The 13633-nt window shown below is 54.3% G+C and overlaps 1 protein-coding gene across 2 annotated transcripts in view; it reads right to left on the bottom strand.

Annotated features, from left to right (window-relative positions):
• Positions 1-13633, bottom strand: part of zswim5 (zinc finger, SWIM-type containing 5) — a 40342-nt gene that overhangs the window by 9776 nt on the left and 16933 nt on the right. For both annotated transcript variants that reach the window (XM_076981440.1, XM_076981441.1), the window contains exons 2-7: positions 4422-4778; positions 2953-3101; positions 1812-1962; positions 1041-1217; positions 762-938; positions 259-405 (exon numbers count right to left, since the gene is read on the bottom strand). In XM_076981440.1, the coding sequence (XP_076837555.1) occupies positions 259-405; positions 762-938; positions 1041-1217; positions 1812-1962; positions 2953-3101; positions 4422-4778 (1158 nt within the window). The remainder of the gene's footprint in view (positions 1-258; positions 406-761; positions 939-1040; positions 1218-1811; positions 1963-2952; positions 3102-4421; positions 4779-13633) is intronic.

Below are 13633 nucleotides of genomic sequence, written 5' to 3'. Positions count from 1 at the left end.
CAACGCGGCACAAAGAACCTTTTGTGGACTCTTGGCTATTAAAAACCTAGCGTCACACCTAGCAGATAAAGATTACTGTTAGGTCATGTTGTGTGTATATGTGTGTTTGTGTGTGTGTGAACTGTGTGTGTGTTAGTGTGAGTACTGTGTGTGTGTTAGTGTGTGTGTGTGTGTGTGTGTGTGTGTGTGTGTTAGTGTGAGTAGTGTGCGTGTGCGTGTGTTAGTGTGAGTAGTGTGTGTGTGTGTGTGTATGTGTACCTTTCTTCTGATGTTTGTAAATATCCAACTGCCTCTGCTGCTGCAGTCGTAGTGTGTTAATTATGGCTACAGCCAATCGCAGAGCCTCCCTCGGGTAACCATGGGAACGTAGGGCATCCACCCTGGCGCATGCAGTAGGCACGTGATCTGGAAGGTAAGGTCACATGACACAGTTAGCGTGTCTGGGCCTCCCTCTGACTCCTGGGTATTTTCCTGCTTGCTAACAAAAAGAAGTGCAGTTAGAGATCACATGTCTGCAAACACGTGTTTTTCCTTCAAGACATTTTTTTTATATCATAAAATGATTAAGAGTCCATTTAAGCATCAATCAATTCTGATTTAGTGATGACAAAATGCTAAGATCATACTGTGTGTGTGTGTGTGTGTGTGTGTGTGTGTGTGTGTGTGTGTGTGTTGTCACACTGATGCTGTCAGTGTTTCCTTTAAATGGGGCCAGTTCTTTGACACTGTGTGATAGAGGCGGGTATGGCCGTGTCCCTTACCCAGCCACAGAGGCAGGCCCTGGGGGTTGAAGAGCAGACTCTCCCCCTCTCTCTGGTACGCAGGGGACACATAGAAATCACTGCTGATGATCCTCTGGAGATGGCTGTCCTGCCAGTGGAGGTCACAGGCTTCCATGGCACGGGTGAACACCGTCCTCCTGGGTCTGGCCAGTGAGTCTGAGACACACACACACACACACACACACACACACAGGGTTAAGGTTCGGCTGTGGTGAAACGCGTGGAAGAGGGCGGCGGAGACCGGGATGAGAGGCTGACCTTGTGCCACGTTGCTCTGGGGCAGAGCGTTGGTGATGTTGGGCAACTCGCTGCCGTAGTTCCCGTCCTCCAGGGGACAGATGTCCATGTCCGTCCACTTCTTCAGCTGCCGGAGCCAGGTGTTCTTCTCCTCGCTCTTGCAGTGAGGGTTCAGCACCACGCAGACCCACAGGGCTCCTGCACACACAAGGCCCGGGTCAGGGGGAGGAGCCAGGGGGGGGTGTTTGGGGGGGCGGGGGGTGCTGTAGGTCCCTGCACAGATCTGTCCTGCAGCTTTTAATGAGCTCTTAACGGTGAAATGGAAAAATGAGCAACTTGTGTGTAATGGACTAGGTGCTGTTGCATCACTGTCAGCGGGAGTCAAACATCGGCCCCGGGGCCCACAGAACACCTGCCAGGTGCCTGGGGGGGGGGGATGGGTGGTGCACAATGGCTGACACAGCCCCTGCGAGATGATGATGATGATGATGAAGCAGTAATGATGAAGGACTTCGGCCAGGGCACCGGGCCGAGGCGATTAAGAGCAATATTTCAGACGAGAGAGGAAAGCGAAAGCTAAGGCTGCTGATGAAGGTGTTACAGCACACGCGGCCAGCACACGCGGCCAGCACACGCGGCCATGCTATCTGAGCTCGCTCCCACGTCGGCGACGACGTTGAGCCCAACGCCAGTGTGGGTGGGGACGTGAGTGGAGGAGAGATGAAGGGCTATGCTGAAGGAGGGCAGAGTTAGCTTGGTCGCTAGGCTACGGGCGTGGGAGGCGGGACTCACCCAGCTCGTCCCACAGCTGCCGGCACTTGTCCGTCATGCCCGTGCCCTGTTGTCGCCATAGCGACAGGCGCGGGTCGGCCATGAACTGCTCGGTGATGAGGGTGAGCATCCGTGCGCCGTTGGAGTCTCTCATACGAAGCATCTCCCTCACCTACACACACACACGCACACACACACACACGTACACACACACACACACATGTACACACACGTATACACACACACGCGCACACACACACACACACACACACACACACACACAAAGAAGAAGAATGAATCTTTACACACAGCCTGAATCAAGACCGTGAATCACTCATTTATTGAACAGCCATGTACAAAACCAGACTCTGAATAACTCAATTACCTCATACACACACACACACACACACACACACACACACACACGTGCGCGCACACAGCACAAACAAACAGGGAGTGTTCCTCCTGCTCTAGAATATAAAAGAAATATTCCTTTATCTCCCCCTAACATTGCCTGCAGATCCCGTCTGGCCTGGACTAGAATTATAGATCAGGATAACAGCCTGACATGAAGATAACATCATAACGGATTAAGGGATCTCACATCTTAAAACACTCAAAGACCCCAGGACCACAGAAAAGATATATAGCCAGAAACCCAATTCTGAGCACCCAACCGCATCTGTAGGTTATACTGAAGGGGACAACGTGTAATGACCGTAACAGCAGAAAAAAATCTGCACACAAGCCAATCTGGCAACCCGGCACAGGACTGAACAAGAGCGTAGGGGTTCTTGGGTACAGCAAGGGGCCGGACTCACGGAGAGGCCCGAATTCAACAGCACAGCAGGATCAGAGGGAGACAGCTCAGCCTGGCCTACCCACACGAGGAGGGGGGATGGGGGGGGGGGGACGGGCGTCAGTAACCCGGCGCCCAGCGCTGTCACACCAGCCCCTAGAAAGGAGGCTGCTTGACATTTAATTAAAGCACATTGATTTAAAAGGGCCTCCCAGGATTTCATAGCCCCATAATTTATCACAATAGCATCTTTAGTATCGAGCATTCCTTCCACTTATATGCATCCGGATGCGAAGACGCACACGTGTGCCCGCACACACACACACACACACACACACACACACACACATGCATATCTCTCACCTTGGCGAACATGGAGTTGAGTTGCTTGCCCGAGCCGTAGTAGCCTCCCTGAGAGAGGAACTGCTTCACCTGCTCGCGGACCTGCTCCTCGTCCAGATGCCAGCAGTTGTCATCGTCGATGCTGGCCCCTGCGGTGGGGTCCGGGGCCCCTGGCGGGCACAAGCAGAGAAAAGGGCGTTCCTCTTTCGGCTTGTTACAGACAATGGAATGTATGGCATAGGGAGTCTGGGAAATATGGGACTGTGTGTGTGTGTGTGTGTGTGTGTGTGTGTTTCAACGTCTTTAGGTTCCTTCTTGTCATCTACTGTTGACTTATTGGTGCGTACTGCACGGCTAACATTCTCTTTGCACACGGCCAACACTCGTGTTTGTGTGCTGTAAAAGGTGGCACACTATCGCGGGAAGGCGAGGTTAGACCAAATCCTTGGCTCACTTTTAAGGGCCCCTAGACTAGGCCCCTAGACTATTTGCTGTGTTTACCCATGTTATCTAGTCCATCCATGGGCGGCAGGTGCTGTAAGAAGGCGCTGAACACAGCAGGACGGACCTTTCCCAGACAGGTCTCGATGCGTGACCTCTAACCTCCTGATGTTCGGGGTCACGCACTTCCCGTCCGGACGGAAGCACGGCCTGACCCTCGCCGCTGGCCCAAAGTTAAAGGGACAAGCGAGGCCGTGGGGTCTGCTTTTCCTCACCTGTCCACTTAAAGACTAACACAGCGGACTTCTAAGGCCTCTGGACGCTAACATAAACCATGCGGGCTTTCGGAAATAAACCGTATCGGAGCTAAGTGCTGTGCCTGGCACTTTTGGAAGCAGTGTGCTTCCCTGACAAGGCCTTAAAACGAAGAGCAGCACAAGACACGTTACTTCCAACAGCGAGAGACTGTAAGAGGGATCCGGCATCTTTGGAAAACCTCGGGGCTCGCTGGAGAATGTTCATGACAAGTTGCAGTGAAGCGTTCTACATACCGACTCCCGATACTATTTATCTGCACATTATTAACGTTTGGTATATTTGAGCTTTTCAGTGAAATTGGGTCAGAGAGAAGTGCTATACAAACAACATTATTATTAGGATTTTCAGCTGAGCCAGGCGAGGGTTTGACGTGGAGGATTGTGGCTGCGGGAGTGGTGCCACTTATGGGTCGAGAGAGAGAACTCGACTTCATGCAGAACAGAGATGAGCTGGAAATGAGAACAGTCCTCGAGCGAGCACCAATCTGCCTTGTCATTTGTCACGCCCATGAGCAAGCCACAATCTGATATCATGTGCGAACACTGAGTGGAAGATATTTATGTTTTTGAAAATTATAGCGACCTATTGCGATATTAGGCCAACTTTTCATCGCAGCAGCCATCGTGACCACAAGTCCCGCCCCACACAGCTTGTTCTGGCCTGTAATGCTCATTTGCATTTCAGCACTCTGACCCCCCCCCCGAGGAAGCGATTGGCTGCGATTGGCTCACCGTGCACCTGGTTGATCTCCGAGTTGGAGGAGAGGATCTCGTCGGCGAGCTTCTGCGCGGTGGGCAGAACCTCGGTGTGGTGGGCCGTGATCAGGTACTGCACGAGCTTCTGCAGCTGGTCCCGGTTCATCTGGAAGAGAGTCTCGGAGATGGGCAGACGTAGCTTGACCTGCTCCGGCTTGCGTATGCGGTAGAGCGAGAGCGCCACCACGTGGGCGCAGTAGAAGATGTCGCGGTTTCCGCAGCCGCACGTCACCGACGTGATCTTGCAGCGGTCGAAGCTGATGGCCACGCGGTGGGTCGTCTCCGGCTCGGACTGCGTGGCCGGTTCCGTGACCATGCCGCTGAGATGGAACCCTGGAGGTGGGTGGAGAGGGGAGACGGAGGGGGAGAAAGATGGAGAGAGCGTGTTAGTGTAAGCAGACAAACCTGGACAACAGCAGAGGCCCCTGGAATGCCGCTTAAATGTCAGTCAAGGCCAAAGTTTGCGGAAGTGAGCTTATCGGAGACGCGAGTCAAACTTGAGTGACAAGAGGGTCCCGCAACTAGAAATGGCAGTTAGCGCAACTCCGGAGCGGGACATGGCAGCCGAGCGGGACACGGCAGCGGACCGGGACACGGCTGAGGCAGTCCCGGAATTAGGGCATCCGAACACCTCGGGGGAAAAGGAAACGTCTCAGGAGAGCGAGCCACAGCGGGGATCCCACAGATTGACCCCTCTTCACATTTCCTGACTATGTTTTCGCGCAGGCTGGTAGTCTGGTAAAAATCGAAAAAACCTAATAATCTAATCAATCACAATAGTCACAATAGACACAACATAACGAAGGTTTATGATGAGCAGCACAGCTGGAACTATGAGCAGACCTACGGAGGAGTTCACGCTTCAAACTCCAAAAGACTTCAGAACAGCAGGACGGACGGCCGTGACGCTGACCGTCACGACCCGGTCGTCTGTCTGAAGGAACAGCTGAGAGGACAATGAGAATACGATATGTCACAGAATATTGTGGCAGATGTCAACCTCTTGCACATGTCGGAATAAGTTGGTTATATGAGAAGCGTGTTTCCCCGAGTGTGCCGTCATTACAAAGAGATTCGAAACACAAGCACGCCAGCCGCCGACCCGGGCCACACGGCGCCCGCCTCCCAGCCTGTGTTCGCGTGCTGCTCGTTGTCATGGTAATAAACACGCTGAGTGGTGCTCTTCACGCGAGAGCCTAATTCTGAATCTGATTATTTTCTGTGCGTGTAAAGGGAGATTTTCATCGGGCCGTTAAGTAGAGAGCACACAGACGGCGCAGACTTAATCTATAACCGGAATAAAACCCCGTGTCTGAAAACCTTTGCAGGGAGACTTATCCAGTGACCTTTGACCTATTCCCTGCAGGCGGGGGGTTGTGAAGGTCTCCTTGGGGAGGGTCTGGTGGAATCATCCCGCGGAGTGTCTGTAATACCAGCGCTGGTGGTAGGGGGCGCTGTGAAGTCTTGACATAGTACATGTCCCACAGGACCCCGGGGGTTAACGCCTGGGGCAGATATGCATCAGTGAGGGGGTAGAAGGGAGTGTGTGTGTGTGTGTGTGTGTGTGTGTGTGTGTGTGTGTGTGTGTGTGTGTGTGTGTGTGTGTGTGTGTGTATCCAGCCAATGGGAGAGCTCACTGTTGACTCTGTCTGGTGAAATATTAATGATGGAGTGATACGGGGGAGGGGTTGGGTCAGGAGGATTACTGTATCAATCTTACCCATGGCAACCCAGACTCCCCTAACAACACACGGAGTTGCATTACTGCACCACGGAGACAGGCGGGGATGTAGAGGTCCTTCAAATCACCAGTCCGGCCTTGGGTCACAACCAGCATCCAGCACCTGAGGCCACAGCGTCCGGCTGCCACACCGAAGCCTCGGCACTCCGCACACGAACGCTCATACCCCTCCGAGCAGAACCACGCGGGGACTGCTGCGGTCCATTTTTTAAGTCAGAGGGCGGAGCCTGTGTGGGGCGGAGCCTATGTGAGTGAGTGGCGTGGCACGACTGCGTTGTTTGCCGCTTCGCGATAAACTTCGCTACGTGTAAATCAGTGGCCGACGGCCATACATCACGATGACGGAGCTCTCTGCATTAGCGACCACTGAAATGCCGTAAATCGAAAGGAGAGTGCTTTAAGAACAGTTAACAACCACTCCCCCTCACCCCAAAAAAATTGCCATGTGGCTCTCACGCGGTGCACTAGATGATGGCACTCCCTCTCTCGACGCGCTAAAAGATGACTCAGGAATTCTGAGTACAAGGGGAAAAAAGTGAAATGAAAATGAAAAAATAAGTTTGAGAGTGCGATGTGGAGTTTTGAGAGACCTGGCAACCCATCAGGAAGCCCAGTATCCCGCTAACAGTAAGGCAAGCTCGGTAATCAACCAGGAGAACCGGCCTCCACGCCCCACCTGAACTACACCTCATCGTTTACAGCGGGTCTGCACACCAAGCCGGCCACGTTATCGATCGAGCATAAATTAGCGGCTGCAGAGTCGCTGTTAACGAAGGCTCGATACGGGCTTAACGAATCACAAAGCACTTGACGTTAATTAGCGAGGTTCACCCGTAGCGCTCCCGGAGGAGACGCAGTGCTCGTGCGACGTGCGTGAAACACCGGTTACGAAACGCTCTCGTGAAACACGTCCCCGCTTCATAGTGTATAAACCCCCGTAACGCGGGGTGCGGAGGGGAGGAGAGAAGAGGTGGAGGTGTCTCCCACAGACGTCTCCTCCCCTCCGCCCGCCCGACCCACGACCCTCCGGTTCCTTTGTTGCCCTGAAATGGCGGTGAGTGCTTCACCATCCTCTCCACGCCTGCTCTTTTCCTGCTGACCTCTGAGGCCGTGAGTGTGTGTGTGGGTGTGTGTGTGTGTGGATAGGCTGCTTCCTCTAGGCTATTCTGATCGTTCAGTACCTGGCTGAGAGCAGGCCTCTAGCACAGGATAGACAGAGATGTTAGGAAAGAGGAGAGAAAGGGGGGGGGGCTTTGGAGTGGGGGAGGGACAGAGAGAGAAAGAGAGAGAGGGATAGAGAGAGAAAGAGATAAAGGGAAGATGGAGTGGCAGTGTTGATCACAATGAGAAACAATTACACTGTGCCATTAGTGAGGGTCTTTCTCTTTCTTACACTCACACACACACACACACACACACACACACACACACACACACACACACACACACACACACTCACACACACACACACACACACACACACACACATACACACACACACACACACACACACACACACACACACACACACACACACACACACACACACACACATACACACACACACACACACACACACACACACACACACACACACACACACACATACACACACACACACACACACACACACACACACACACACACACACATTCACACAAGCTCAAACATACGCACTCGAGCATGCAGACATGCACACAGATGTACATACATAGAGAAAAGCAAACACACACACACACACATACACATACATACACATACATACACATGCATACAGGCATTGGACAAGCATTGACTCTGTTTGACTGGCTTGTTTAAGACACGCAAGCCTGATGCCAGAAGAGATGACAGCAGTGTTTGCACAGAACTGGAGTGTGTGGGTCACACACAGCCTCTTCCAGACACCAGCGAGGTCGGGGTGAGGAGCTCTGAGTCAGACCCGCTCCGCAGTGCTAGCCCCGCCACTCACAAACAGCAAAAAAGACGTCACAGCTGTCGGTGAGGTATAAACCGAAAGACCAACAGAACGTTCTAGAAGTGGATAGGGAAGGCTTGTCATGAAGCAGCGTGGGGACGTGGGGGAGACGTCTCCGGGACGTGGGGAAGATGTCTACAGGACGTGGGGGAGATGTCTCCGGGAGAATGAGGTGGGCGGTCCTGATCCACACCAGAGCAGAACGCTTCTTCTAGCTGCAGTACTAGGTTAATGATATCACTGCACACACACACACACACACACACACACACACACACACACACACACACACAGAGGCAACGGTTGTGGCTTTTTGCGTAGTGCAGCTTCATCCGCGAGCTTGCGACAGTCACGGCTAGACCTGATTGGTCCGGGGTCTCTGCCGCCACTGTCCCTCGCTGCTGGCCATCTGTTCCAGAGGGGGACGGAGACCCACGTGGACGTCCGCCGACGGGGGGGACGGGACGAGGAAGAGAGGAGGGACGGGGAAGGAGAGAGCCTGTCTCCCATTCTCTCCTCCCTCTGCACCATCTGCCACTCCCACCAGACACTCCCACACTCTGTCACCATTGGTCAGCCCATCCCAGCTCTTGAAGCGCTAACCTCTAATCAGCCACGGAGGCTGCGCGAGACTCCGCCCCTTCCCTTCCATCTTCCATCTGTTCCGGCAGTGCCACGGTTAACGTAGCGACAACCCCCCCCCCCCCCCACACACACACACTCATCTTTTTCCGTACAACAGACCCCGAGGACGCACAAAGCCTGGCGTGCTCTGCGAGGCGGGCCCTGGGCCCCCCAATGGCTGCTCTGATAAAAGGCTGATTGATTCGGGCGAGGGGCTCGGGCACCTACACTCATTTGTCACGATCGCTCGCAATTGATTCCTGATCCGGCCGGCGTGCCGTGGGGCTCAATCAGCGTTCCTTTCAGCCGGCCGGTGGCAGGCGACGTGGACGGAAGCGTCAGAACGAGGTGTGGGGGGGAGGTTAGGGGGGTAGGGTCGGTCTCCACGCACCCCCACTCTCACTGCTGACCCGCGACCCAAAACCAGCGACCGCGCATCGGACGGAAAAAGAGGCCGTGGTGCTGAGATGGAGTCCGAGGACCAGGAGAGGAGATGATTAGCGAAGGTCAGACACGGAGACGCAGGGAGGGGTGGTGGCGGGTGGGGTGTGGGTGTGGGGGCTGACGGGTTGAGGAACTGCCCGGGAAGATGAATCGCGGGTTCGGACAGGCCGTAAGCACGACCAGATGTCCCGCTGCAGATAAAAGTGGGAGTACTCAAAGTGAAACCATGCAGAATGGGGGAAAAGGGGGAGGGGATATCCTTTCATTGTTATTTCTATCTCAAGGTCTTGTTGTGTCAGCACTAGCGGGGCAGCGAACACGCCTGCCTGCCCCGTCCTCCGCGTCTCCGGGCTGGACCGCCGAGTCGGACCAGAGGAGGCGATGGCGCTCCCGCTCGCTTAACCCACTCTCCCGCCGATCCGCGTCTTGCGCAGACGCAACGTAAAGAACGCAGACGCGCTCATCAGTTTGCTAACCTTGAGGCTTAACCGCTGGCCGAGGACCCGCCCCTCCACAAGCCCCGCCCAAAGAGGCACCCGCCCACACTCTGACTGCGCTAGAACGCATGAGCCTTGTCGAGCTGCTAAACCGTCGTAGTTATCTCGATATGTTCGCTTCGTCCACACCGCGACCGTACGCATAAAAGCCACTTCCGGCCCCCGAGGACCCGGTGCCTGTGTTTAATTTTATATCTACAAGGTTAGAAAAAGTCAATATGTGCCCGGGGTTTGTCCAAGCAGTTGGCTAGGTCACCAACACTTCCTTATGACTTACTGAAAGTTAACGATTGTCTCCTGTTCTCTTTCCCTCCCCCTCACATGCTTGCACACGCTCACACACACACACACACACACACACACACACACACACACACACACACACACACACACACACACACACACACACACACACACACTGCAGAACCCGGGCTGTGTGAGCGGAAGCAGGCGGCGTGGGTTGTTTACGTTATGAAGGTACAGCCACACCCCTGCTGATCACGGCCTTTGTGTGCAAGCCTGCTTAAAAAGCTCATCAGGCTGAGTGAAACATATGGAACAAAAACATCGATGGGGATGCACGCACACACACACACACACATACACACACACACACACACACACACACACACACACACACACACACACACACACACACACACACACACACACACACACACACACACCAAACCCTGAAGGTGTGCTTTTCTCTTGCAATCAGCAGACTGAGAGACTGCACTGGCTACATCTCTAACAACCTATTACCCCCTCTCTATCCTTCAGCAGAGTTTCTGTGCCGACATGCCCCACGTTCTCTTCCGTGCTCCCTAAATCTGTGTCTGACCTGCTTAATTTGCCCGCCCCGCGCCCCGCCCCGAGGCCGGCCCCGCCTCCCGCTGGGCCCCGGGTTCCCAGGCCCCTCCCCCTCTCCCACTTTTGTTCTCGGCGGGGCTGTGTAGGCCTCAGGCAGGGGCCTGGCCTGCTATTGTCCCCCACAAAGGCCCAACAGCAGCGAGCAGGCGTCAGCTTGGAGGCAGGGGCCAGGACGGCTGCTGTTACCAGGGAGAGGGAGAGGGAGAGAGGAGAGGAGAAGGGAGGAGAGGAGGAGTGGAGAGGAGGAGTGGAGGGGGGAGGAGAGGAGATACTAGATCACTTGTGTCAATAAGAAGCCCATCATTCATCTACTGTTATAGTGAAACGAGACGCTTTTTGCTGTAACCAAAGTCCAAAATGCTCTGGTCGGAGTCACAAGTGCAGGGATCTCTAGGTATTACGTTCAGGAAGCGTTATGGAGCTGCTCGCCGGCTGTGGCCGTATATCCTCCCCTGTTGATGTTGTTATCGACGGAGCAGGTTTCCATGGACAGACAGGCTGGCGTTGATTGCCTCATAGTGCAGAAAGTGTAAGAAGCAAAACACCCCACCCCCACCGAGAACCATTCGGACCCTGCGTACACACCATTAAAAGCACATCACTTTACCAGTTAGGTCCAACGTTAGCCCCACCCCCCTTGAAGTCCTAAGAAATGCCTAAATTTGCCCCAAACCCCCCCAGTCTTTATCTAATAAAGTCAGCCGAGCAAGACAAAGCTGCTTTATAATGCTTTATAAAGCCCGAATGCATGTGCAGATGGCCGCCCCGCATTGTCCGTAACGGCGCCCCGGCGAAGGCGACCCATTCAGGAGGGCAGCGGCGAAAACAGCGGGCCGGACGGCCGTGCGGACAATTATCGCGAGATACTGCAGAAAAATGCAGTCGGAGCGAAACAAACGTCCTGAAAGTGCTGATGGATAAACCCGCACGTCCACGTATCGCTGCTAAAATCGATTATTTAAAAAAACAGCCGCAGAGGAAAAGGAGTTAAACGGCTCGATCGGGTCTCGCATTCACGCCCACGCACCCGGCAGAACGGGAGAGGTTCTGTAAACAAAGCGGCACAAAGCAACCGTGCGGTGTCCCGTGCACAAAGGACGGCCCTTTCCAGACGGCCATTCATTCAAACGGCCCTGAAGCAGCATACCAACGGCGCCCGCTTCCTACGGCAAGCCAGCAGGGACACACAAGGTCACAGCTTTAAGTGGGCCATCGCGTGTCCACCCTGCTGGACGCACGGACGTCGGGTCTGACCCCGTCCCTGGGCGGTGCCAGCACTAGAGGACCAGAACCGAACAATTACAAAAAAAAAAGCCCAGGAATGAACAGGAATTGTGCAAAATAAAAAGGTTTAGCTAGTCACTGAGCAAGAAAGGGAGAAACACATTCATATACAGGCACACACAAACACACACACCCACACACACACATACACACAATTTCATCTAACCGTTCACTCTCCCCAAAGCTTGGACAACACATAATGACACCTCATCTATGCTTTATAAGTCTGCAGCTGCTATAAGTGCCCGGGCACAGATACAAGAGCCTTGAAAGCAGGCGTGAGGCCCCTGGCCACGGTGCTCCAGTAACGTTCGGACCGGCTTGTCTTACAATGGCGGCTTGATTACCGAGTGTTGCTCCTTCTCCGCAGAGTGTCAAAAGGGAAGGCCGTCTCAAAGTCACTTAAACACAAGTTATGCAGATTCAAGCGCTGCTTGCGGTAAGCAGGGGCATCGGCATGAATATTCATGGTCTGACGGCGAGCGCCGTGGGTGGCGAGGGCCGGCGTGGCCGAGGGGGTCTGCTGGCCGACCGGGGGGGGCGGGCGCAAGGTTGCCGTGGCGTGGGGAAGGAGGAAGGACTCGCCATTTTGGGCCGTCGCGGAGGCGAGGAGCGTCTGACAGCGCGCGAGGGAGTGTGTGTGTGTATTCGGAGTGTGTGGTGTGAGATTAGAGGACTCGGCAGGGCCTGGCAGACCTTTAGGCAGCAGTGGGCACACACACACACACACACACACACACACACACACACACACACACCAGTCTGGCCCATTACCCTGTGTGTCAGGAGGGAGGATGGAATTCTACACAGCCAGCTCTGAAGCGCCTGCGTTGGGGTTTCCTGTTACAGTGGAGTGCAGAAACACACTGACACAGCGCCATTAGCCTCTCTTGTACACACACACACTCACACACACACACACACACACACACACACACACACACACACACACACAGCACAGCCCTGCTCCCCTTTGAACACTGCTCGATGGCCCTGGCACCTTTAATTGCTCAGGTAATGTGAGGGACAGCGGGCCGGTCTTTTAGACAGGACAGGAGCGGGTGGGTAAGGGTGAAGGGACCCGGTGGACCGGTGCAGTTGGAGCATGGGTGGAGGGTCCCGGTACAACCTCCGCCCACCCAACAGGGGCCACGCGCCAAACATAATGACCCACACCACTGCCATGGCACTGGAAGACAGCAGGAGGTGTGTGTGTGTGTGTGTGTGTGTGTGTGTGTGTGTGTGTGTGTGTGTGTGTGTGTGTGTGTGTGTGTGTGTGAGTGTGTGTGTGTGTGTGTGTGAGTGCACGTGCACATGTGTATGGGTTTCCAATGGAATGCATTGCTCGAATTCCACGGGCACGCTGCCTCCCTCACCACGGCAACAAAGAGAGGAGTGTGTAGACTTCACCAAGATGTGTGTGTGTGTGTGTGTGTGTGTGTGTGTGTGTGTGTGTGTGTGTGTGTGTGTGTGTGTGTGTGTGCATGAAGTGAGGGAGAGGAGGAGGGAGCAAGACATCAATGGAGAAAACTGGGCACTGAGCCAAACGCTAGCACTTACAATAGCAGAGAGAGAGAGAGAGAGAGAGAGAGGAGAGAGAGAGAGAGAGAGAGAGAGAGAGAGAGACCAAGAGAGAAGAGAAAGACAGAGTGAAAGACTGAACGGGAGGAGAGAGAGACAGATGGAGTGAGAGACAGACCAATGGGGAGGAGAGAGAGACGGGGGTGGTGTGTCTATCTGAAGGTGAGGG

This window comes from Brachyhypopomus gauderio, chromosome 19 (genome assembly GCF_052324685.1).
Source record: "Brachyhypopomus gauderio isolate BG-103 chromosome 19, BGAUD_0.2, whole genome shotgun sequence".
Lineage (NCBI taxonomy): Eukaryota > Metazoa > Chordata > Actinopteri > Gymnotiformes > Hypopomidae > Brachyhypopomus > Brachyhypopomus gauderio.
The sequence above is the reverse complement of the archived record's forward strand: the minus strand, read 5'-3'. Positions and strand labels throughout refer to the sequence as shown.